Source organism: Gorilla gorilla, chromosome 15 (assembly GCF_029281585.2).
Source record: "Gorilla gorilla gorilla isolate KB3781 chromosome 15, NHGRI_mGorGor1-v2.1_pri, whole genome shotgun sequence".
Lineage (NCBI taxonomy): Eukaryota > Metazoa > Chordata > Mammalia > Primates > Hominidae > Gorilla > Gorilla gorilla.
In genome coordinates this window covers 72,273,246-72,300,780 of record NC_073239.2, presented here as the reverse complement: position 1 = coordinate 72,300,780, position 27,535 = coordinate 72,273,246, and the positions used below count along the sequence as shown (strand labels likewise).

The 27,535-nt window shown below is 40.0% G+C and overlaps 1 protein-coding gene across 7 annotated transcripts in view; it reads right to left on the bottom strand.

Annotated features, from left to right (window-relative positions):
* Positions 1-323: 323 nt before the first annotated feature.
* FBXO34 (F-box protein 34) overlaps positions 324-27,535 on the bottom strand; it is an 82,220-nt gene continuing 55,008 nt past the window's right edge. For all 7 annotated transcript variants that reach the window (XM_031001869.3, XM_055361424.2, XM_063697853.1 and 4 more), the window contains one exon: positions 324-3,545. In XM_031001869.3, the coding sequence (XP_030857729.1) occupies positions 1,400-3,535 (2,136 nt within the window). In that variant the 5' untranslated portion in view covers positions 3,536-3,545 and the 3' untranslated portion in view covers positions 324-1,399. The remainder of the gene's footprint in view (positions 3,546-27,535) is intronic.

Here is a 27,535-nt window from a genome sequence, read left to right as displayed (position 1 = left end):
CAAGCACTACGCAGCTACAGGCCTGAACAGATCCTTAGTGACTCCCAAATGATGACACCTAGATAAGCTGTAAGAATCTCCTAGATAATATGTCACTCGAACAGGAAATACAGTGGTTGTGAACAGAAAACAAACGGAAGAACTGACGGGTTGCAAAAATTTAAACCTCAATGTTAAGTGAAGATGGCCTCTTCCGTGGCAGAAAAAAACACTTTATCTCCAACAATTCAAAACAATTAAAACAAATTCTTAAGATTCAATTCACAAGAACCTTCTTCAACATTGTATCAAAACAGGAGAAAAAAATCTTTGCAAAACTTGGGTTCCATTTAAGATGCATGTTTTTATTTAAGTTTTAAAAAATTTTGTAACCAGACAGGATAAAGTAGACAAGAATGTTATTATCTAACTATATAATATTTTCTCAATCTTGTGAATCACTAAAATATAACAAAGGATTGTTTTCTATGCTAATTTTCAGGTTGTCCAGTTAAACCATTATTTGGTATCCTTTGAGCAGGTTAGCCTTTCAACTATTTAGAGTTTCTTCTCAGAAACATTCATATATTATACAGGAAACATTCATAGTTTATTTGGGAAACATTCATATTTTATACAAGATGTACAAATTTAAGACTGGACAATTAAAAAAAAAAACACAAAATTATAGCCGCAACACTATCCTAGCTGCATTGTGGTGATTATATTGTTCAGTTAGCTGTCCATTATATACAACTGGATTTTAATCGTGCTATTCACAGAGGGGCCAAAGCACTCATCTAAAGGTAAAGGTTTAATGTGCACTTTCATAGCCCTATGAAAACACAACCATTATATACACTGTAAACACCACAGGGCATGAAATCCACCTCCAGCCACAAACATCAATCTCACAGGATCAAGCATACGAGGTCTAAGGTGGGGTGCCTGACTTTTCTTTTTAAGAATACTTTTCATCTAAAAGTCCTGCTATTCTTTTCACAGGACACTATTCACTTATTTCAAATATGTTGCCAGTGCTCAAAACATTTCTGGAACCCATTTTTGAGGACTACCTGCAGCATCTGCAGTGAACTCTTCTGAATGTCCTGGATGGTGGTGAGTCTTCATCCTTTGAGGATGGGTTTGATTTAGGAAAACAGGCAGTTATTCACAGCCAACTGAATCCAACTGTGGGATACCACCCGGGTTCAAACATGAGATGCCACTATAAACAACAAGACCAATTTTTTTGTACAGCTCGTAAATTTAGAGTTTAGAAAATGCCTGAGCAATGCAGTCCTGATGATGTACAGATTCTTCTAGAGTGATGACTCAGGGGGCTACGCTCATTTGAACGGTGTATCTAGGTGTTTTGCAGCTTTAAAAACCGGTCCTTTTGTTGCCTCTCACATGGACTTTAGTATTCCTCTTCAGCTTCAGTCCCTTTTGCTTTCTTATGGATTGCCCGATTAAAGCTGTGGCAGGCAGGAACCCAGTGATTGTCATGAAGCCCCAGCTTACAGCCAGGGAATCCTTTCTGAGACCGGTGGCAGCACATCCAATACCCTGGCCCATAGGGCAATGCCTGGCAATAGGGCTTGGGGTGCCATCGGCACAGGGACACATCCCCTTTCACATACTTTTTCTTGCACTGTTTGCAAGGATCCTCTCTATAGCGTGGATCTCGAACCCAGCGAGAATCTGCTGGCCTGATATTGTAGTACTCAATGATAAACTTGAAATAGCAGCAGGTACATTTAAGGGCCACTAAACTCTTGGTGGGAAGTAACCTGAAGATTTTTACCATAATGTGGTGGGGCAGAAAAGCCATGTACTGCTGAGGCTCCAAAAGCTGCTGGATTTTAAACCTGGTCTCCAGGAAGTCATGCGACACCTGCTTCTTCCAACTGGATGCCTCAAGCACTGGTAATGTACTTTCCACAGAAGAGGCTGGCAGTACAAATGGCTCAGCAGACCCACTTTTTTCCTCAGATGCACTGTCACCCCCAGCAGCATCTTCAAGCTGGCTGGCCTCTGAAGACTCTTTTGTTGTGCTTTCATTCAACTGGGAATAGTCTGACAAGTGCTGACCAGGTGGCAAAAAAAACAACATCCCTGGAACTGGGTCTTCACAGGAGTTTAAATTGGAAGGCTGGTCTTTGTCTATCTTGGACACAGTGATACTAACGCACAAAGATTCTTTTCTTTGATCAGGATTTTGGCTAGTAAGCGACACAAGCTCTCTGCTCATACAATCAACAGCACCTGTGGGCAATTCAGAGGCTTGGGAATAGGTATGAGAGGAAAAAGGTAACCCAACGAGTTCATCTGTCATTTCCACATCATATCTGTTGCTGTTTTTCACGGCAGTTTGCGAACCCGGCTCTAACTCTGCACTGTCTATGTGGAAACTCACTCCTGCTGGCAATGGGGGGCAGTCCTGAGAAGCACCGTCCCAGGCCTGGTCCTCCTTAGGAGAACAACGATCAGCTCTTGAAGGGCCACAATCCACAGATACAGACCCCACAGGATTCACCTGAGTGTCAGGTGCCTCCAAGACGCCTTTCTTTGTTTTGCCTTCATCAGCCTGAGTGCTATTTGCAAGCAATACTCTGCCCACATTTCGACGGAAGCTGTTATTCCTTGAGAGGCTCCCAGGCTCACGCTGGCCCTGCCGCTTCAGGCACTCAGACTCCAACTTGGCTACCATGTCAAGGACACGGACTGGTTCGCTCTGTGGTTCACCAACCTCAAGATTTCCCCTTTCTGTGGGTTCTTCACAAGCTCCTGGGGCAGAATAGGACTCAGACACTGCAGGCACACCTCTGGATTGGCCAGAAAACCTCACGATTGCAGGTGAGTTTGTGCAGTTTTTTGAACAGCTAGCTAGCAGAGCACTGGCTCTTTGCTCCAAGAAGGCAACCATCTGTATAACTGACAGAGGCCTCCCAGCATAGACTCCATCCCCACTGTCACTCACATAGTGCACAGAACAGTGCTCAATGCCACATGCAAAAGGCTCAGGTTGGTAGCACCTGCTGTTAACCTCCCTCATCCTTTCCACCTGTACCTTGGCCTTTTTAAGATCCCCTGATTTTTTCCTTCTCTTAGTAGCTCTCCCATCAATATCCCAGGAACTTTTTATTTTCATAGATCCTATCCTGTTACTACACTGGTGGGATGCAAAGAATGCAATTTTTTCCTTGGTATTTCCAGGTTTCACAACAGCCCAGATATCAAGTGGTCCTTCTTCTTCGCCCTGGTGGATCGTTGCAGATGGTGCATTCTTTTTGGTTTTAACATTCAAGCTGCTCTCTACAGGACTCTTCCCACTCATACTGCACAGAACATTTGGAGAAAGGATCCCAAATGGCTTTCGAGATGATGCTTTACTGAGAGAGGCTGAAGGAAAGACACTTGGTGTTATGTGGCTAGCTTTGCATGTTTCATCATTTACAGCCTTTTGGTGGTTCATAGGAGTTCTCTGCGTTTCCCTGCTGACTTCCGGGGGGTGCTCTTTCTTCTGGAGCTTCCAATATGGCTTTAGGTGCATAACAAAGCCCCTACAGGAAAGAAATACACATTTGATTCAGAAACCAATTCTGTTTTTAGAAAAAAATGTTTTTAAATGTAAGCTCAGATGGTTCTAGCAACTAAGAAAAACATGTTCTACCAGTTCATTAAATCTTTACCAACTCTCTCGTGATAGTTTTTACTGCACATATCAAGAATAACAAACAGCTACCAGTTTATATGGTGTGTAGTACATTTTTTTTTTTTTTTTTTACAGAAAATAAATTGGTTTTGACTGAAGAACTTCAGAAACTGACTTCAGTTAACATTTGGTAAACTTTAACCTTTTAAATTAAAAAAAAATCTGAACTTCCTGAAAACAACTAAGTATTAGGCATAGTACAGAAGAAAGGAAAGTATAAAAAGAACTCCTCCATGATCCCTATTAGATTTTTAAACACTCTTTCTAGATCATCACAATTAGCATTTTATTAGTTGCAAACAGCCCATCAAAATTATTGTTTCCTGGCCGGGCATGGTGGCTCACGTCTGTAATCCCAGCACTTTGGGAGGACAAGGCAGGCGTATCACCTGGGGACAGGAGTTGAAGACCAGCCCGGCCAACATGGGAAAACCCTGTCTTTACTAAAAGTACAAAAATCAGCCGGGCATAGTGGGGCGTGCCTGTAATCCCAGCTACTCGAGAGGCTGAGGCACAAGAATTGCTTTAACCTAGGGGCGGAGGCTGCAGCCAAGATCGCACGCACCACTGCCCTCCAACCTGGGCAACAGAGCGAGACTTTGTCTCAAAAAAAAAAAAAAAAAGAAAAGAAAATTATTGCTTCCTAAACTATTCCCATACCACTGAATACTGAATATTTAGATGTTTACAATTTTTCATTTGCTTCCTGTGTACTTTGCCCATCTATTAGTCTTGATTTTCTAAATAATCTATGTGTAGAAACATTTAACTGTCGAATTTCCTGTAACCATCTTAAATATAGACCCTACAGTCCTTATTAATTCTAAAACCATTTTAAACTAGTTCAGAAAGATGGTGCCTTGTTTTGGTCCTTGGCCAGGGGTAGAGATGGGAGCTATTTCAGAAATGAGACAAAAAGATGATTACATGCAGAGACTAGTGTTCCAGTCCCTGCCATATCACTGATTATCTAGACATGGTGATTTTACCTTGGGCAAGTCACTTCCTCTCTCTGTCTCAGTTGAAATGTTAACTGAGGGGCTGAAATACTAGATAACCTAATGAACTTGTCAATGTACAATTTACACAAAACAGCCCACTGCTACACAAAACACCCTGGATTGAGGAAAGAGTGTTTTCTAGGGATGGCTGGACTCCTGCAAAATAAACCTAGAAACTAAAGATCTGCAGTCCCAGTTTGGTGGGAGTGAGGCAATAGTACCTACAGGTCTAAGCACGTGAAGTTTCACCTACTCTTGCTCACTGGGACAGCAGCTGAACATATACATCTCAGACAGCTCAGTATATTCATCCTCCTTTGCTCCACATTTACTGGGTACCTGCCATATGGCAGCCTCTGTGGTAACTGATTTCAGGTTATCAGTTTTAATCACCAAGAATGAAAGTGATCGTCTGGAACAAGTTTACCTTTCACCTTCAACTTTTAAATCCTACATTCTAGTCTCAGATAAAAGAATTATGGATATTGATATCTTCTAGCCAGATAAAGAGAAATTTTGCATTTAAAGCATACAAAGTGTTTTTTAAAAGTTACCCCTGAAATAGGAGCCAGGCATGGTGGCTCACAACTATAATCCCAGTGCTTTGGGAGGCATAGGTGGGAGGACCCTTTGAGGCCAGGAGTTTGGGACCAAGTTTATTCCTGGTGATTAAAACTGGTATCTGAAAACAGTTACCATAGAGGCTGCCATATGGCAGGCACTCAGTAAATGTGGAGCAAACGAGGATGAATACACTGAGCTGTCCAAGATGTATGCTTCAACTAGGAAAGCCTGGGCAACACGGCAAGACCTCATCTCTAAAAAAAATTTTTTTTTAATTAGCCAGGTGTGACGGCACGTGCCTGTAGTCTCAGCTAATGGGGTGGCTGAGGCAGAAGGATCTCTTAAGCCCAGGAGTTTAAGGTTACAGTAAGCTATGATCACACTGCTATACTCTAGCCTGGGCAATACAGCAAGACCCTGTCTCCAAAAACAACAACAACAACAAAACCCAACCAAACCAACCCAACCAACCAAACAAACAAAACCTTTGAAACAGATCTTATCTGGGTCTTTCTGATCTTTGGCAATTTATAGCCTAATCATCTGTAGAGATCTTCCCCCTTTCTGCACTGTGACATTTTTAATAGCTTTCTATCATTATACTGTATAGTCTTACAAATAGAGCTACCCAGAATTCAAGAACAGATGACATATAAATGAATAAAAGAGGCACACCTAGTGCTGTCTCTCTGTGCCAACTATTTTCTATGTTTTCATATCCGTTCAACCCTATTCCTAAATGAAAGAAATGGAAGTGTTGAAAAACCCAATAAATTCTCACATAATGATCTCATTACACAGTATCGATGAATAAATTTAAACTTTAGCAATATGTGTGCCACTGTGCATTGCACAGTATGTTCTCTTTGACTTCTTCCCCCATATATTATTTTAGGTGCTATTATTGATAGACAGGGACATTAAAAAGAAACTAATGTAATTACAGAAGGCTTTTATTTGCATTCAAGCTTTAAAGTCAGCTCAACTAACACTTTGTGTACAAGATTTTAGCGAGATTAAAATAGGAGATGATCCCAGGGAACAGATGTGAGGGAAGGAAAATAGCCAGTAAGGACACACAGGGTGACTGCTGGAAAGTGGGGTGATTCTGTAAGACCCCTGAAAGAAGCAGGACATTTAGGCACCAGCTCCAATCCCTCACTGGTTGAAGGTTGCCTGAGGTTAGCCTTTCCCCATCATTTGCTGGGTTTGAGAGCCCTGAGGCAGAAAATAGAAAGCTGTTGGCAAGACGCAGAGAAACTACAAAAATCTAAGTTTTGTTTGAAACCAGTGATGGCCTGAGAGGATACAGGGAGCAAAGGGCATCTGCTGCAAAAATCCACAAAGCAAAAACTTTAAATCTCCAACAGATTACAACAGATGGTGGCACTTTCCCACCCCCAAGTCACCCCCACACACAAAGGCAGGCATGGGTGGGGTAAAGCTCCAGCTAGGTTTCCATGGTTGCCAACCTCTTCATCACAATTGTATTTTAAAGTGTTGCTATAATAAAGTCCTGCTCTCTTGCAATAAAGTAAAATGCAGGTTTATAGCACCTACACATCAATGTTCCTCAGATTCTCAGAAAGGCCCTTAGAAGAAATTAAGATCCCCTAGGCCCGGTGAATCACAATTTCTCAGACTGGGCCCAGAATCTGTTTTTAATGTTAGGTTGAAATTGGAAGGGACTTTAGAGGTCATGTGTTAGATCTAATGTAAGAGTAGGATTCTGGATGTGGACTGGAGTGCTGGGCTACTAACGGGTACGGTGGAACTGCCCAACAAAATGCCAAGCAGACAGTCCATACTGAAGCATCTCATCTAAGGGCTGGGTAAAAACACACCCATTTTCTTGATATTTTCTCTTTAAAACACAATAAACTCAACGGCCTTTTTTCTCTTAATTTCCTGGCTTCTAGAGCTGAAGGTCAAATGGCCTTTTTATTGCCAAATTCCCTCTTCAACCACCAGCTCCTCAGTTTCTTTGACATAGCCTTCCCAGCTCTCTTCTTCCCCAGCCCCTAAACATCAGTGTTCTTCAGAGTTCTGTTTCTAGACCACTACTCTTCTTAAGCTATCTAAGTGATTTCTTGTAGTTTTAACTCAAACATTTCCAGTGACACACTCTCCCCAACTTCATATCCCACAGCCTGGTAGACATACTCACCTGGATATCAAAAAGAATCTCAAAATCAACACTACTAGTTAATGATAGCCTCAAGTATACCTAGTCCATTAAGCCAGAAGCTTGAGTCACTTAGATTCCTCCTTTCTGATCCCCACATCTCATCGCCAAGTCGCTAAACTGTGCCACTCTTTATCCCTAGCACAACTGCCCTAGTCATCTCTGCTACACTGTCATCAGTTATTGGAAAACCTAACCTCTATCAATACAAGCAAAGTGCTGAGGCCCATTCCAGCCAACCTGACAGCTTTACTCCTGCTTTGCTGTACCATACTTCACACTTTGAAAGCTTGTTCACAGAACCATGACTACTAGACTAGGTAGTGAAAGCCAATCATATTAAGATACAATTTGAAGGCAGCCAAGACCAAGACCATAAAACATGTAGCATCAGATTTTTTATACTAACCTCCAACCTACAAATGTTCATTTCCTTCTACTCATTTTTTATTTATTTAATTTCGTTCTTTCTGAGGCAGGGCCTCCCTCTGTCACCGAGGCTACAGTGAGTGGCGTGATCTTGGCTCACTGCAGCCTCAACCTCCCAGGCTCAAGCAATCCTCCTACCTCAGCTTCCCAAGTAGCTGCAACCACAAGCACATGCCACAATGGCCAGCTAATCTTTTTAAAATTTTTTTGTAGAGACAGGGTCTCACTAAGTTGCCCAGGCTGGTCCTGAACTTCTGGGCTCAGGTAAGCCTCCCACCTTGGCCTCCCAAAGTACTGGGATTACAGGAGTGAGCCATCACACCCAGCCCTACCTGTTTATTATCAGAAATGTCCTAACCGCTCTGGGCTAGACACTGGTATAAATATAAGTAAAACACAGTTGCTGCCCTTGAGACAGAAAAGCAAACAATTACAACAAATGTTATATGTGTCAGAAGGATAGCACAGGATGCTGTGAGAGCCCATGGGGAGAGGGGGAGAAGAAGGAAGAGGTATGGATGAAGAGGGAGAAGGGGACATCAGCACCAAGCTCACCTGAGGGTAGAGGAACAGGTCAGAGAAGTCCTGATTTTCTAAGCTAAGCCCTGAGGGAAGATACGCAAAGTCCTAAGCCTTTCAAAAGTGGATGATGCTTTTAGGAAATTCAGGTAGGTGGGAAATAAAGAGAGTCTAAGTTAAGGTGCTAAGAGTAGAGAGATGACAAGTAAATGGGTTCACAGGAATAACAAGCAGGTTTCTAACTACTGACTGAAAATGGAGGATGAGGGAGAGGAGTCAAGGATGGGTCCTCTTCTATGGCTTCAGCAACTACATGAAGAGTGATGCCTCCCAGTGAGATGGCAACAGGTGGCTGAGCGTACTTGGAGCAGGGGAGGCAGAGGTAAATTCACTTTAATAAATGTTGGGGTCATCATTTGACCCCATCATCATCCTGAACTCCTGGACTCAGGTAAGCCTTCCACCTTGGCCTCCCAAAGTATTGGGATTACAGGAGTGAGTCACCACACCCAGCCCTACCCGTTTATTATCAGAAATGTCCTAGCCGCTCTGGGCTAGACACTGGTATAAATACGAGTAAAACATAGTTGCTGCCCTTGAGACAGAAGAGCAAACAGACAATTACAACAAATGTTATACGTGTCAGAAGGATAGCACAGGGTGCTGTGAGAGCCCATGGGGAGAGCAAACTAACACAGGAACAGAAAACCAAACACCGCATGTTCTCACTGTGGGAGTTGAACAATGAGAACACATGGATACAGGGAGGGGAACATCACACACTGGGGATGTTGGTGGGTGGTGGGGGTGGAAGACAAGGGGAGGGAGAGCGTTAGGACAAATACCTAATGCATGCAGGGCTTAAAACCTAGATGACAGGTTGATAGATGCAGCAAACCACCATGGCACGTGTATACCTATGTAACAAACCTGCAAATTCTGCACATGTATCCCAGAACTTAAAGTAAAAAAAAAAAAAATACACATACACAAAAATTAACATTGGGCTTGAGTGCCTACAAGACAGAGATATCCAGGAGGTGAAATGACTCAGGTCTGGTCAAGAGAAACAGGAGGAAAGGAAGAAGACAGTTGTCACAGAAACATTTCAATGAGGAGAAAGTTTTCTGGATAGAGATAACAAGTCTTTTTCCAAAATTTTTCACAATGACCATGTATTACTTTCATAATCAGGAAAAAAAAAAAGTCTGTAAAAGGAAGGCACAGTCAGCAGCAAGGTCAAATAAAGAATTGTGCCCACTTGGTGATAAAGACCCCTGGTGACCCTGCTGTGAGGAAGTACAGTGGACAAGAAGTCAAAAGTTCATGATGGAGGGGTGACTAGAAGGTGAGAGGGTGAGCACCAACTACAGCGACTCTCTCACTAAGCTTGGCTATGAAGGACAGTCTCAACATACCTGTCAGCTTAAATCCTTTCCAGGTCTATGGGGAGACAGAATAGTGAACCAGGTATAATTTGAGAAACTTTATTCCAGTAAAGGCCCAAATCCTGCATTCAATAATTCCAGTATTCCTTTTAGACTCTAAGTTCAGCTTAAAAAAGAAAAGAAAACTCTCACCTAAAGACAGTATACACTCCCCAAAATGAAGCCATAAAAGACAACTAAACTTTCCTTTTTAAAAAATATACTTGGATAAATCCTAGCGCCTAAAGAGTCACATTAACTCTTGTCCACAGAGGGGTAAACCTGATGAAGAATCGAATGACAATATGTGGTCAGAATAGGAGAAAGGACGATATTTCTCTTAGTGCTAATAGGAAGCCACAATATCAAAGGCAGATGCCAGTTTTCTAACTTGCTAGTCTTCAGCCTTGCTTATCAAAACAAGTTAGAAGATAAGGCAGTTCATGTTTCTTTCTGCTTCAGTAAAGGCACAAGAATGCTAATTCCAAAAAGGAGTCACTTATTAGCATAAGAGCCACTCTTTATTTATAAAAATCGGAGGAATAATGGCTGGGGGCGTGGCTCACGCTAGTAATCCCAGCACTTTGGGAAGCCGAGGCAGGCAGATCACGAGGTCAGGAGTTCGAGACCTGCCTGGCCAACATGATGAAACACCATCTCTACTAAAAATATAAAAATTAGCCGGGTGTGGTGGCATGCGCCTGTAATCCCAGCTACTCAGGAGGCTAAGGCAGGAGAATTGCCTGAATGCAGGAGGCAGAGGTTGCAGTGAGCTGAGGCCACATCACTGCACTCTAGCTCTGGGCGACAGAGCAAGACTCCGTCTTGGGAGACCAAAAAAAAAAAAAAAAATCGGAGGAATAAAAATAGAATAGTATACAAAGGCCCCTTCTCATTATATAATACCTTTAGAGAGGAAAAAAGTATACAGTAAGAAAATTCATCATTTGTGTCTTAAAAACTGTAAAGGCTTCCAGAGACCATCTTATGACAGCCTTCTTCACTGGACCACTGTACAAATGATTAGCAACTTCAGCAAAGTGCTGCAGATATATATAATGAAATCCTTGTTTTTACAAATGAGGAAGTACAAATAAAGTGACTTCTGAAGCCCCACAGCTAGACAGTGGTAAAATTAAGATTAGAATTAGATAGGAAATACAGTCTCCTGGATCTATACTTTCCCCACTATGAAGGATGATATATCGAAAACCTACAATAAATTATGACGCAAATAAAATTAAATAATTCTGACAGCATCTATTCCAAGAGCTTTTATCTTTCAAATTAGGTCAGTTTTTAATAAGTGCCACATAAAACTACTACACAGAGCTGTGATGCATTATGGCAGACAGATCACATAAACCATACTAATCTAAAAGCATATAAAAGGCTGTTTCAATGGCTATTAAATTGGAAAAAATGCCAAGACCAGGAGGGTGTGAATATAGGCAGAGGCACAAGAAAAGACTTCCCCCTCCATATGTCTCTAAGCACTGACAGAAAGAATGCATCCAACTCCCACAGCATGCCTTTTTTAAAAAAGGAAAAAAGGGAGAAAAAATAACCCTATCGGTCAGAAAATGCAGTATTTCTCAAATTAACTTTCAAAATATTGGGGGATGACTTTTTTGGGGAGGCAGTCCACTCCTTCTTTTACTTTTAGGGAATATTCTCTAAAATCAATTCATGGAACTTCTTAATTTTGCCTTATGAGGACTGGGTGGTTAGGGTTAGTGGCGAACGACAGAAAAGTCCTTTATTGTCTGTTAATGGATACTGAGTAATAGAATGGCCTTTGGAAACACATGTATGGTTTTCAAAAACTCTGCTCACGGCTTCCATCTTAGAATTCACAATGGTATTTAAATACAGCACCTACCTGCTTCAAAGTTATCTATAATATTGACCAAATGAAGCTAACTTCCAGAAGGTAGAGAAAGGTCTATGATAAGTTTGATGGGACAACAAAGTATCCAGAACATATTAAAAAGGAATATTGACAAGTTGGGAATGACAGCCACTACACTTTGGTTTTCTATTGTGCTCGCAATAAATGCAACACCTAATACAGTTTGACAGTATTACAAAATAGTGAATTAGTAATATTATGCAAATTTACACAGTTCCCCAGGCCACTTTTGTTGGAGTAGGGAGGGAAGAGAAGGGCCTGGAGGAAAGAACTTCTGCTTAAGCTGTTGTGAATTATTAAATAACAGTTCAGGATAGAGACAAAATAAAGTATTCCATTTTGTTAAACTTAATGATGTTTAAGTTAATCCGTAGTCATTTCCTATTGCTCCTATGACATAATGCCAAACACCCACAAAACTCCAGCATATCACATTTACTGCTAAGCAGGCAAATGAAAAGCCTACCAGTGGTAAATGTCACTAGAATGAACAACAAAATGCAGATGAAACCTCATAAAAAGTTAAAGTCCAAAAAAATTAATACATTTTGAAAAGTACATTGAGCATTACCAGGAAAATTTAATTTCCAAGGATTTTCAGATATTCAGAGTTCCTGTTAACAACTCTCTTGCATATTTTACCTACTCTAATATTTTTTACAGAAACTGAAGGAAAATAAAACTCCTATCCCTTTGCATAGCAAACCACTACTTCCTTGAGTGGGCTGACACTTGCTTTTACTTTGAAACCAATCATTTTTTCATATGACAAAGATCCTTTGCTTGGCCAAACTTGAGTAAAGATACTAAACTTTCTTCTAGGCCCCTCTGTGCACTTCCTCACAAAATCCAGTTTTAGCAAAAGACCCCCTCCCATCTTCAATATCTGATCAGGTTCTTCATTTTCCACCATCCCCCAGGTGATGTCTGATCACCCTGGCTTGTCTTCAGCAAGAATCCTGTTAGATGGGTTTAGCCAGAATCCCCCTTACTCCAAATGTTTCCTCTTAGTAGTTTACCTTCAACTGACCCCTATTCCTGCTCCTTGCCCATGATGTATTTGGAGTTGAGCCCAATCTCTTTCCTTTGCTGCAAGACCCCGCTGCAGTGATCCCTATACTTATCGCGATGGTCCTGAATAGTCTTCTTTGCCCACCTTTAACAAGTATCAGTTTTTTCTTTAACATGTATTTTTATGTAAACATAAATTTTCTTAAAATATTTTTAAGGCAATAGCAATTTCTGACATCACTTGCAGTACTTTCAAAGAGTTGATCAGTGCTTTAATATATGCCCTATTTGACCAAAATGTAACTCAAACAAAAGGCTCTCTCTTAAGGGATAATATTCAAGATTCCAAGGCTAGCCTTGAATCCAGTTCAAAAATCCATTATGTGTCAAATAACATTTGATATGAAAAATAAGAGTACAGCTACTAATTCTAGAGTATAAATGCAACCTGACACTGCACACATCTGCTACCACACACACAAATCCCTGGCTGGACAATGATCTTAGGCCAAGTACCTAACACACGCCACCTGGGCACAGGCTGGCCCATTAACACAGTTATACATAACTGAATTTTAAAATGGCTTGACCCCAGGGAAAGAAAAAAAGAGGCTAAAATAAAAATTAGGAGCCAGCCAGGCATGGTGGCTCACATGTGTAATCCCAGCACTTTGGGATACCAAGGCAGGAGGATCACTTGAGAACAAAAGTTCGAGACCAGGCTGAGCAATACAGGGAGGTTCCCTATGTACCACCCCCATTCAAAAAAAAAAAAAAAGCCAAGCATGATGGCCTGTATTTGTAGTCCTATTTGGGAGGTGACCATGGGATTGCTTGAGCCCAGGAGTTACAGGTTGCAGTGAGCTATGATCATGCCACTGCACTCCAGCTAGGGCGAAACAGAGAGACCTGGTCTCAAAAGCAAGCAAACGTTGGTAAAAATTCAGGGTAACAAGTATTAGTGCACCAAGCAAAAGAGTTTGCTTGCAAGCCAGGCACAGTGGCACACCCCTGTACTCCCAGCAACTTGGGAGGCTGAGGTGGAAGGCTAGCTACAAACCCAGTTGTTTGAGTCCAGCCTGAGCAACACAGCAAGACCTGGTCTCTAAAAATAATAGTTTGCTTATAGCATCAATGTAGACAAAAGACTTGGCAAGTTAAGACTTCTGTCAGCAATACTGAGTGGGAGTGAAGGGGGTGGGGAATTACTTCAGAAATAGGCCCCACGGTGTTTACCAAAGAAAGCCAAAACCACTGTCCTGCCTGCTCACCTGTTGAGTAACTGTTCTTCCTTCTACCACATGCCTCTAGGATCTGCTGAACCAAGACTGAAGTAGCAGTATGTGCACTGGCTGGTTAAGGTATACTCTGTTTAGAATTACTACTTGTAAAGAAACGAGATTTATGGTCAACAGAAAACTAAAAAACATTGCTGCTTTGGTGCCTGTTTTTGTAGCTTACCAAGGCAAATTTAACTATTGGGGTTAAAGATGAGCATTCCAAGAGGTACTGTGAGAAATAAATCTATACTATAGATAAATCAATCATTGGGCACCAAGAGCCCAAACTGTAATGTTATCTGGTGTATTTGTCTTATCCTCCAAACAAAACTATTCCTTAAGTACACAGAGGGAATCTTCATCGTTGTATATTATTCTGCAAGAATCTGACAAAACTTGGAATTCCTAAAGCCATGTAAAAAGGATAATGGCTTCGACAAAGGATACAGAGCACCTAGTTTCAAGGTAAAATTTGGGCCTTTGGAACCAGGTTAGCATAGATCCAGGATTGGGGGAGGGGGGGCAGGTGATTAAAGGAGCAGTTACAAGTCCTACCCTAGGGAAATTCCTGAATGTCAGTATATATTACTTAATATGGTTATGATCATATTGTACATACAATGTACTTTTTATCACAGGGAGACATTTGCCATATTACATAGTCTTCAAAACCAATATTGTAAATGTGTAAGTACCAGAATATATTTAACCATTCCCTCTAAACCTGGACATTATAACATTTTCATGAATACTGTCTCTTATGCATTTAAGGGTATGTCCTTAGAAAATATTTCCAAAAGTGAAATTATTGAGTCAGTGTGTATTTTCACAACTGGATATATCTTGCCCAACCACTCTCCAAAGGGATAATGCTAATTTTCACTGCTACCAGCAAGACAAGCGTGCAAGTTTTATGGCAAGGATTTTGTATCTTAAAGAACTGGTTTTTTGGGGGGTTTTTTTTGTTGTTTTTTTTTTGTTTCTGAGACGGAGTGTCGCTCTGTTGCCCAGGCTGGAGTGCAGTGGCGCGATCTCAGCTCACTGCAAGCTCCGCCTCCCAAATTCACGCCATTCTCCTGCCTCAGCCTCCCGAGTAGCTGGGACTACAGGCGCCTGCCACCATGCCCAGCTAATTTTTTGTATTTTTAGTAGATGGGGTTTCACCGTGTTAGCCAGGATGGTCTCGATCTCCTGACCTTGTGATGCACCCACCTTGGCCTCCCAAAGTGCTGGGATTACAGGCGTGAGGCACCGCGCCTGGCCTGTTTTTAGGCCTAAGAAAAGAAACCAAGGTAGAGCTAGAGATAAAAGGTAAAAATGAGTAAGAGGAGAATAACTTGTTTTAATTCTAGAATAATAACAGCTCTAATACCTCTACAATGTTTACTATGTGCCAGGTACTGTTTTAAGCTCAAAATACCCATAAAACCCCAAGAAGTACATACTCTTATCTACAACTGTAGATGAAGAAACTGAACCAGAGATGGCTTAAGGAACTTACAAAGATCTAGGTCACAATACCCATAAAAGAAGTCCATACTCGCTGGCTGCAGTGGCTCATGCCTGTAATCCTAACACTTTGGGAGGCCAAGGCAGGCAGATCATGGGGTCAGGAGATCGAGACCATCCTGGCTAACACAGTGAAACCCCATCTCTACTAAAAATACAAAAAATTAGCCGGGTGTGGTGGCACGTGCCTGTAGTCCCAGCTACCCGGGAGACTGAGGCAGGAGAATTGCTTGAATCCGGGAGGCAGAGGTTGCAGTGAGCTGAGATCGTGCCACTGCACTCCAGCCTGGGCGACAGAGCGAGACTCCATCTCAAAAAAAAAAAAAAAAAAGTACATACTCTTATCTCCAATTGTAGATGGAGAAACTGAATCAGAGGCAAGTTAAGAAACTTGCTAAGATCGCACAGGAAGCATATCATGGAGCTCGATATGTGTGCAGTCAGGAGTCAAAGCCTACGCTCTTACCACTACACTATGCAATAAGGAAAGGAGATTCTGAAGGGCCCATGGCAGGGTAACTCCTCAGCAAGCTTATCTTCAAGTGGTAAGTGGAGTATAAGATGTGTGACTGTGAAAGGAGGCAGAACTGGGGCTTCAGGTTCAATTCTGGATGCCTCAAGTTTGACACCTTACTTAAAATTAATTCATTTGTTTATCAAATATTTAACTTCCCTCTAAGTGTCAGATATTGTGCTAGCCTGCAGCTTCAGCATGAACAAAACTGAGGAATTTCTGCCCTCAAGGCACATTTGAGAGAGATGCATCAATTCCTTAGCCTTTTCATTTCCAAATCTGTAATTTTCTAATGTATTGAAATCAACTTAGCAATAAAAGCAGCCATCATTAGAAACATTCAAGTTTTATTTTTGGCAAAAAGAGACTTCAAAAATTGAATATGATAGTCTTGAGTAGAGGCCTGAGGACGATGACATTATCAAAGAGTAAGGCTGGTACAACTATACAGAACACATGGAAGAGAACATGCACAGATATACTGTTGTGGTGTCAATTTATAACGGATTTATTTACAAAAAATTATTCCATAGAATGAGAAATGCTAGAGAATAGAAGAAAATAGCATTAAAATATAACCATAGGCATGGACCAGGTGCAGTGGCTCATGCCTGTAATCCCAGCACTTTGGGAGGCTAAGGTGAGTGAATCCCTTGAGTTCAGGAGTTAGAGACCAGCCTGGGCAACATGGTGAGACCCTGTCTCTACTAAAAATACAAAAATTAGCCAGGCACAGTGGTGGACATCTGTGGTCCCAGCTACTCAGGAGGCTAAGGCAAGAGGTTCTCGAGTCCAGGAGGTGGAGGTTGCAGTGAGCCAAGATAGTGTCATTGCACTCTAGCCTGGGCGACAGAGTGAGACTGTCTCAAAAAAAAAAAAAAAAAAAAAAAGAGCGAAGAGACCTACCAACCAAACACACCACATAGGATTCTGAGTCAGACAGACCATAAAATAGTATATGTGTGTGTGTGTGTGCGTGCGTGCGTGTATATATTCTATATGTGTATAGCATTTTTTTTTTTTACATTTCTGGGAAGTTCTCAAAATGTGTGTATGCATTTTTGAGTCCTCATCTCTTACAGATACATCCTGAAATACTTTTAGATTAAATGATATAATGTCTGGGATTTCCTGCAAAATAAAATGGGAGAAAAGAAATGGTTGGGAGTATTGAGCAAACAAGACTGGCTATGAGATGATCAACTGCTGAAGCTGCATGATGGCTAAGTGGGGGGTTTCTCACTACTATTTCTGTACATAGCTAAATTTTTCCATAATTATTGGTTTTTAAAAAGGAGAACTAAACAAATGGGAGCATGTGGAAAACACTGGATGAATGAGCCTTAAAATGTTCATTATGTACAGTGTAGACCCACAAACTGTCCGATTTGGAGTTAGGAAACTGGAATTCAGTGGTTCCCTGGGCCAGGCAGCTCTGCAGGGACTGATCTGAAGTCCCTCCCAACTGAGCCCCAGGCTGTCTGATGCAGTTGCTCCTTCCTGGTTCAAACAACGGGCACCAACCTAAGTTCTTGCCCTATTCTACACCCATTACTGAAAACTGAACAGGAAATAAATCAGAAAGCAATTTTTAACAGATAAAAAGAAAAGGAGACAAACACATGGGAAGTCTAACAATAAAAAAGAACTGAAAGACAACAGCAGTCAAGACCAATCAATCCAATTCCTAATTAAATACATATAATTTTCAGTCCCTCATTCTGTAATCTAAACGAGCAGTTTAATTAGTACCTGAATCTGCCTTGTATAAGTGCACTTAACTTTCATACTTTAAAGATATATATATAAAAACATTTAAATAAATGCATAGGAAATTTTACCATTCAAAGGTATCTCATTGGAAATCCTTTTATAACAAAAATAGTCACCTCCTACATTCAGTCATGTAGGAAGGGAAAACGACAGTACTAATTTTAAAATATTAATAGTGATGTAGCCATTAATATTTTTTGAACAGTAGGCATGTAGTTATACATTGCTCTAAAGAGCTTCATTATGTATATATGGATATAAATTTCATCTTCAGGACAATTCTATGAGCTAGATGTAATAATTATTCCCATTTCATAAACACAGAAACTGATTGATTAAAAGTATAATAAGCATTTTTAAATGATCAATTATACAAATGGCAGTTCATCTTATATACTAAGTACTGGGTCATTTTTTAAAATGTGCTTTATAGAGGAATTTTAAACAAAGCCAAATGCACACTCATGTAACAAACAGTCAAATAGTCAAATGAGTTGCCTAAAAGTCACCAAATTGGTTGTACAGAGGTTCCTACATACACTATATTTATTATTGTATTTTATACACCCTCTAATCCCAGTGGTTCTTCATTATCTAAAAAGAAATATAAGTCACAGATCAAAGTCAGAAGTTTGTTTTAACAGAAATGTTTCCCATTGCCCAGGAAATGGCTGAAGATAACTGAACATACACAGACTCAAGATGAACAAAAAGCCAAAGGAAAGCATTACCTACCATCAACTTCTTAAGGGCAGGATCCCAGGTATGACATTTTTATAACCCCCCTACCCCCAGGATCAAGCACAGAAGACTTTTCACATAAGAGGCACTTTTCCATAAAAAGTAAACACCACAAACTACAACTGCATTCTAGTCCCCTACATCTTCAATCTGATCTCCAAATAAAGGAGGAAATAATGCTAAGGAACGCCTTTGACTAAAAGCACCTGCCCTTCACCTGAACTCATTTGACTTGAAAACACCTGCCCTTCACCTGCCCTCCACTCAATCCACTGCAATGGGTCAACTTAACTTGCTGGGTGGGAAACCCAGTTTGAAAAGGCAAGCCATCCCACTCTGGGGACCATTTCATAAACCCTATTCCCCAAATCCCACTATACCTCCCACAAGGAAGAGTTTGTTCTACCACAAAACTACCTTATTTCTCTACAAGTCTGACCATCTTGTCACCAATGGATGAAAACTCAGCGCAGCAGTGGTCAGTCTTTTTTGGATGCTGGACCCTTCCGAACATCTGAGAAAAGGTCTAAGTTCTCTGCCACCCAAAAATACCAAAGCACACACATAAGTGATTTTGGGAGGATTTTGGGGAAAGCTCAGGGCTCCTGATGAAGAGCTTCCGCCTGAGTTCCTCTAACTTGCCCTTCATGTTCACAGTGGCCTGATCCTGTCAATTTTACTTTTCCTCTCTGCTTTGTGAGCATCTTTATCATGCTTTACCCACTGCAACTACTGAAACCACTTCTCCAACTGGCTCCTCGTTGCCCAGATCACATCTACTGCCCCACCCCCACCCCATCAATATTACCCAATGGCTACTAACTACATGCCTCCGTTGAATTCCCAGAACTGTGCCTTCCCAGTTTCTACCCTGGGACACTTCCCAGGTTCTACCCTGTCTTCAAGATAGAAGTAATCTTATTCTTTTCTGTATCCATCATAGGGCACACAGCACAGTGCCCTGTACATGTAAGTACTCATTAGAGTGAATGTGCATCAAACCCTAAGGACTTAAACCAGCCAGTCAGCAAGAATCTCATAAGTGGAAGTTTATGAGAGTCTGACTAATCAACCCTTGAGCAGCCCACGAACTTAATGCAATTAAGCAGCTCCACCTGATTAGTGCCCTGCTTTCTCTGAGATGAGCGGTGGAAAAGGTGGAGAAAAAGAGGCCACTCTTCATCTTGGTTACTGTTCTGCAAAGCACAACAGGCTCTGGCAGCTTTTTTCCAGCACTCTATTTACTAAAACATTCCTATGTAATCAGATTTTAAGGAAAATTCTACTCAGCAGCCATGTGTAAACAAACACTTCCACAATAAAGTTATTTAACTTAATACTATCAGTTTAACTAGAATAAAAACAACTTTCATGTTGTTAATAACCTCCAGGACGGAACAATCTAGACATGCAGGCATTCAGCTATGAGTTAGGTGACCTCCCTCTCATTTTCAAAGCACCAAACCACATCCTTTAAATACTAAAATATACAGACACTAAGTCCCAACAAGAAACACTATGAAGTCTCCCCATGATTCTTTACTACATTAAACACAGCTGTCTAATAGGGTCATGTTTACATAGATTTAAAAAAAAAAAAAGCCACCCCAGCATTAGCACTAACAAAATTCCTGATAAAAAAGACTCCTACACACCCAAACTAGAAAGGAACAGAACACCAACAAGCTTAAAAATACTTCTATCTTTAAGGTTTATGTTATAAAAACATAATTAAACTATATCCTGTTACGTTTACATTTTGGTTATTTCTGTGTAACAGTTTTTATATATTTTTAAGAGCCACAAGGTTTTATTAATTACTTCAATAGGAAACTCACTTCCCTGGTTCTAGATTGTCAAGTATGCACAGTTCACACCCAGAACCATTAGGTACTTCAATTATTAACAAACCAAACCACAAAGAAGAATCTGCTACCCAAGATCAGATTTTAGTGCTGGGTTATTAGATGGTAAAACTAGAGCACAGCAAACAGCAAAACCAAGAGGGTCGAAGTAAAGGGGAATGTGGTAATAGTCAGAAATTATACAAAACTCCCTCAACAAACATTTCTGAGAGTAAGCTTATTCTCACTTTCCTGTTACCAATCTTAGAGACAACTATTAGTACAAATAAAGAACAGTAATCATTCCAGCAGTAACCACAGACTGCTGGGATTTGTGTCTTGTGGGTCCAGCTTTTTCCTTCTCCCTCAAAGCACGAGGCAAGGTCACCTTGTAGCTAACAATAGCCCACTAGAAAGAGAAAACACGCACATCTTCCCTAAACATAACAGCACCTGAGCTGGAAGGAATGTTTTAAATCGACAAAGTATTTTCACAAACATCTCATTTGGCCCTCTTTCTGTTCCCAAATTCATCTGCATCTTGGGACTAATGCGCCAGCTGATCAATCCTTCTCCCCAGTCTCTGTCCGCTAGTGGCTCTCATGTCACCACAAACAGTGCCTCGTACCCCTCAGTATCTCCATACCTCACAACCTGCAACCACTGCACCGAAAAGATAAAAGTTTAGAAAGTGAAACTTGCTGAAGATCACCGTAGCTACAGAAGTAGCCATTACATCAAAAGTCAACATTTTCTGATAAACTAAAAGTTCAAAACATACCACATTTTAAGTTATAAAAAAATCTAAATAATGAGGTACACCAAGTTCTCCCTATGAAAACATTTGACAATATGTCCATACTAACACTCAGTCCCATCATGTATTATACTTCCCTCCTAGTTTTAGAAAGCAAAGTAAAAGACAATCTGAGAAAGAGCTTTTTATCCAAAAAGACTTCTACAATAATCAACAAATAATTAAACATTACCCAGATGCAAAACAGAAGTTAATCTGCATTACCCGGGATCTTATGAAGAGGTGATAGCTCCAGACCTCGGTTCACACTTAGGCAGACCTTTTAAAAATCAGTTCATTTTTACATAACAACACTTTGAAGGACAGTAACATTTGCCATAATTATTGCTACTATGTGTGGAATGTATAGGTGAGAAAAATGCCCAAGGATAATCAAAAAGGATGTACTTTAGAGCTCGTGCATTTACTAAAGATTTAACACCTACTATGCTCCAATGTGCTAGAAAACCTGATTTAATGAATGAAAATGAAAGCCAGAAGATGTGTGATCAAAGATTCCAGTTGCAGTTCAAGTGGAGAAAAGTGGTGAGAATGAGTTATATATTAAATTTATATATATATATAAATATATATATATAAATATATATATTTATACATACCACCACGGTGGTATATATATATTTTTATATATACACCATGGTGGTATATATATATTTTTATATATACACCATGGTGGTATATATATATATATATATTTTTATATATACCACCATGGTGGTATATATATATATTTTTATATATAACCATGGTGGTATATATATATATTTTTATATATACACCATGGTGGTATACATATATATTTTTATATTACACCATGGTGGTATATATATATATTTTTATATATACACCATGGTGGTATATATATATATTTTTATATATACACCATGGTGGTATATATATATTTTTTTATATTTTATATATATTTATATATTTTTTATATATTTTTATATATATTTTTTATATATTTTATATATATGTGTGTGTGTGTATATATATATATATATATATATCATGCCTCAATTTAGTTTTCCAAACTCTAACCAAATTAATATCAAAATAATATTGAGGTGTTATGTATTTATTTGCTCTTTATAGCTGCATATATATTTGTAACATAGAAATTAGAAAATTACATCTATATTGAAGAACCTCAATACATTTCTTCTTTTGGATAGAATTCATACCTTACTCAAATTTACAAACTACTACTCCAGAACAGAAATTATTCAGTGCAGGAGAGGATGAGAGTGGCATAGGAAAAGCCATTAATATATTTTTACCAGAGAAATTCAATAAAAACCACAAAGAAGGGAGAAATTTCTAGCCAGTCTCCTCCAAATATGCAACACTGGAATTTTGCTCAAATTGAAACTACCTAGTGGGGCCTAAAGAGATCAGGGTATTATAATAGAAGCCCAATCTGTAACCTTGGTGAATTTTCTTCTGTTTCACAAGTCTAAAAAAAATTTCCTGTCTCTAATTTGAATGTTCAAGCAAATCATTTCTCCTATTCAAATCCCACAGTTTGGGAGCTAAATTACCAAACAGATCTTTTATTCACTCACTCAATATATACTGAGCATCTGCTATGTACCAAGCACTCTTTCAGAGACTGGGGATACAGAAGTGAACAAAGCACAAAATCTCCATCCTCAACAAGGTTATGTTCTAGCTGAGAGACAGATTAATAAGGTACACAGTATATAAAAGGCTATGGAGAAAAAAGGGAGCAAGGTATGTGTGTGCCATACACAAATTACTGATTGATTGAACCAGGGTCTCACTCTGTTGCCCAAGCCGAGTGCAGTGGCGTGATCACTGCTCACTGCAGCCTCGAACTCCCAGCCTCAAGCCATCCTCCCACCACAGCCTCCCAAGTAGCTGGGACCACAAGCATACACCACCACTCCCAGCTAATTTTTTTTTTACTTTAATTTTTTTTGTAGAGACGTCTCACTATGTTACCCAGGCTGGTCTTGAACTCCTGGGCTCAAGCAATCCTCCCACCTCCGCCTCCCAGAGTGCTAGGATTACAGGTGTGAGCCACCACAAATGACTTATTTAGTCATAAGATTTTGGAAAGCTATTTTACAGTCATGCAGATCATAGAACAAAAAGTTTTGAAAAATAAAACCCACAAAAAGAATACAGTATGAGTGCGCCCATTTATATGACAAATCCAGAATGGGATGAGAACATCAGGGTAACAGAGAGAAACAAAATGGCACAAAAAGCAAGATCTTTTTGAAACTGAATCTGATCCTGGTGTGTGCTCAAACCATTCCTAAAACAGATTTGAAACAAATTTAGAAGAACACTTATGGAGACAAAAAAACTTAAAAGGGAAAGTATGTGGAAAGAACACCCACCAATCAAGTTAAAATGTCAGATTTTCAAGTCGCTGTTTGTCAGCAATTAAGTGTAGTATTTCCCAAGTTTACAAAACTAAAACTAAATTTGGATGGAAGAGAAAAGTGACATCATGGCTATCTGATGCCACTGAACTCTAAATTCCTTGCACACTTACAGAAACGCACAAATCTAAAACTACAGATAAATGCTCTCCACAGGTCCTCATTTGGGAAGACAGAAAAGGAGGAAGAGGAACACCAGTAGTAGAGAAACAAAAAACTGGCCAGTCAAGCAGTTTAAAAATATATATATATATTTTATCTTAATGTAAAAACGCTAGCCAAAAAGGTAAAGAAAACACCACTGAAAGCTGATAGTTTTCCTGGCACGGAATTAGGAAAAGAGGAATAGTAAGGCTTAAAGAGGCTAAGAGAAAATATTCAATATGCTAGTCAAATTTAATCAGAGAAATCAAATTACTGTGAAATTTTCTTTCTGGTCTTAAAAAAAAAGGACTTCAAGCCAAAATGCTGTTTTTAAAAAATAGGTCCACAGATATTTTAATCCTATTCCACCATTTCTACCCAATTCCTGCAAATCTCAGAAACAAACTCAGATGACTCCTCAAAAATACTACTGAATAGAAAGTTAAACCTTTAGAAAAGGAGTGATTCAAGTGTCAAGAAACATAAAACCTGGTGAAACATCCTTTAAGATTACTGAATTGGTTTATTACACACTTTCTTCAGGTGAAACAATTGAATGCATTTTTAACTTCCTAAGTGTTCATATTCTAAGCCTGAACTAGTTTCCTTGACTGTTCTAAAGCTTTCTAGATGCTGATTTACTGCAGTATGTTCCTTCTAAAGATGTCTGATCTCATCCATTACCAACTAATTCTCCCCAATTTTCTCAGTCATCTCAAAGTTAACTAGTACACATCTTAAGGAGAGGAGTCTACGACACATTCATTCCTGCAACAAACATTCTATAAAATTAAATTGAAACAATTTTAAGATTGGGACAATATATGAGAAAAGAACTCAGCTGCATGAATTTTAGAAATAAACCACGTTTTAAAGACATTTTTCACACATCTCCCTCAGCCCTTTCCTGGGCCTTTAGGCTACTCCACTCTCTAGGAACTTCTCATTAAGTACAATCAGTTCTGCAATAGGATTGATTGATACACGAGGGAACAATTTGAGTAAAATGGGAACTGTTTGCTAATGTACTATACTTTCTGTGAAGAATACTAAGTACACATACACAAAGGCATACAGCTGGACCCAGCCCCATGGGAATACAAAATGCACACATGCTTACATCTTAAACATCATTTTGAAAACACAGGCATCAAACACACACCCTATCATACTGTTTTCCTGGAAAATTTAAAATATCCTGTGAGTTCACTGCAATACCCCGGGGCACCTCAAACAGTTTGGGAATGAATACCCCAACTGGCTCTCACAGCTCTAAACATTACCTACGTGTTTCTCCAAGTGGCTAACCCAAACCTCTCTCCAGGACTACAAGTTTGTATACAGTAGTTTATCCTTATCCGTGGTTTTGGTTACCCAAGGTCAACCATGGTCCAAAAATAGTAAATGGAAAATTCCAGAAACAATTAAATTATCAATTGCACCCCATTTGTAGAAGTGTGATGAAATCTCTGCTCCATCCCATGCAGGATGAGAATCATTCCTTTGTCCAGGGCATCCATGCTGTCTAGGCTTCCCAATGTGTTAGTCACTCAGTAGCTCAGTAGCCATCTCTAGGGATCAGCTCTATTGTTACGGTGCTTGTGTTCAGGTAACACTTATTTTACTTAATAATGGCCCTAAAGCGCAAGAGTAGTGATGCTGGCCAATTCACATATGCCAAAGAGAAGCCTTATAGTGTTTCCTTCAAGTGAAAAGATCAAAGTTCTCGACTTTATAAACAAAAAACATCGGCCAGGTATGGTGGCTCATGCCTTAATCCCAGCACTTTGGAATGCTGGGGCAGGTGGATCACTTGAGGTCAGGAGTTCGAGACCAGCCTGGCCAACATGGCAAAACCCCATTTCTACTAAAAATACAAAAAAATTAGCCGATCATGGTGGGACACACCTGTAATCCCAGCTACTCTACTCAGGAGGCTGAGGCACGAGGCAGAACTTGGGAGGCGGAGGCAGGAGAACTGCTTGAACCCAGGAGGCGGAGGCTCCAGTGAGCTGAGAACACCACCACACTCCGGCCTGGGTGATGGAGTGGGAGTCTGTCTCCAAAAAAAAAAAAAAACCACCAACAACAAAGAAAATCATATGACGAGGTTGCTAAGATCTGTGGTAAGGATGAATCTTCTGTCCATAAAATTGCGAATGAAAAGAGATTTCGTGCACAATATATATAGGGTTTGGCACCACCCAAGGTTTCAGGAATCCACGGGAGGCCATGGAACGTATCCTCCAAGGATAAGAGGGGCTACTGTCTATTCAAAATCTCCACTTGGATATCAAGCACCTTAAACTCAACATGTCCAAAGTAAAAATCCTGATTCCCTATGCACTTTCCAGTACTACTCTCCAAAATCTTTCCTATTTTAGTAAACAGCAACATTTTTTTCCCAACAGCTAATGCTATTGGAAAATGACTCCATTTTCCTCTCACAAATCACATATGCAAATCCTGTTGGCTCTATCTTCAAAATATATTCAGAATAAACTACAACTCACCACCTCCACTGCTACTACCCTGTTTTAAGTCACCACCATTTCTCACCTGCACTTTGCTTCTACTCTCAAACTCCGCAGCCAGAGTGATCTTATAAAAGGGGAAGTTCCATCATCTCATTTTCTGTACCACACCCTTCAATGGTTTCTAAGATGCCCCCTCTCTTTCTCATGTTCTACTCAAATCTCTCCCTTCTGCTTACTCTGCTCCAATGAGACATCTTGCTTCTTCTGGAACACATAAAGCACAATCCCACCTCAGAGGCTTTACATGTTGTCGTTCCCTCTGCTCCTTCCCCAGATATTTACCCGTGTCACTCTTTTGCATCCTGCAGGCTTTTGCTCAATGTCATCTTAGAGAGGCACTCCCTGACTGTCCTCATATAGTACTATTCCCCACACTCCCTATTCCCCTTTTTCCTTGCTATACATTCTCTGCAGCACTTTTTTCCCCCTTTCTGACATGTGTCCATGGTACATCTCTCTCCACTAGATCATCTGTTCTGAGATGACAGACTTAGTTTTGTTCACTGCCATATTTAACAGTCCCAAAATAATAATGTTATACACACTCAAATACAGAATAAAAATTATACCAGCTGTTTTAGGAGGTAAAATTATACCAACTGTTTTGTCCTCATTAACATCAAAACATCCCTAAAGTTTGTATTATTGAGAGTTTTCTATCCTGCATTTGAAATTCTCTCCTCCTAAAAATAAAATGTAATGCTCTTTTTGATCATCGTATCCATAAACAAGAGATCTGACTAATCCAAAACGAATTATACTTTGATTTTCCTGGACTCTTAAATTCTATTCATAAGCTAAGAAACTAGATTGCCCTCTATTACGAGCTACTGGGAAATTTATTTCTTATGCTCTCTAAAAATCATTTTTGGACAGCAAGTCTCACATCTTGATCTATGATTTTTTTCTCCTCACCAAACCTGCTCCTCCAGATTTTAGCTTCAAACACAACTGCTAAGGAAAATCTCTAAGATGTAGGCCCCAAACAACCTTGTCCCACAGCAAGACCTAAGAAAAGGCACTTCAAAATCTAACACAACATATTTAGACCAAAGATTACCTGCAGCCCTCACCTAGGCAACTCGGCCAAAGTCTAAAAAATCACATTTTACTTCTGCCTCATTTAATTATCTAGTCCCCCAGACCTTCCCTACTAGTTGTCTTTAATGTGAATAGGGAGAAGGGGAAGGAGACAGAGGGAGGGGAATGGACCTTAA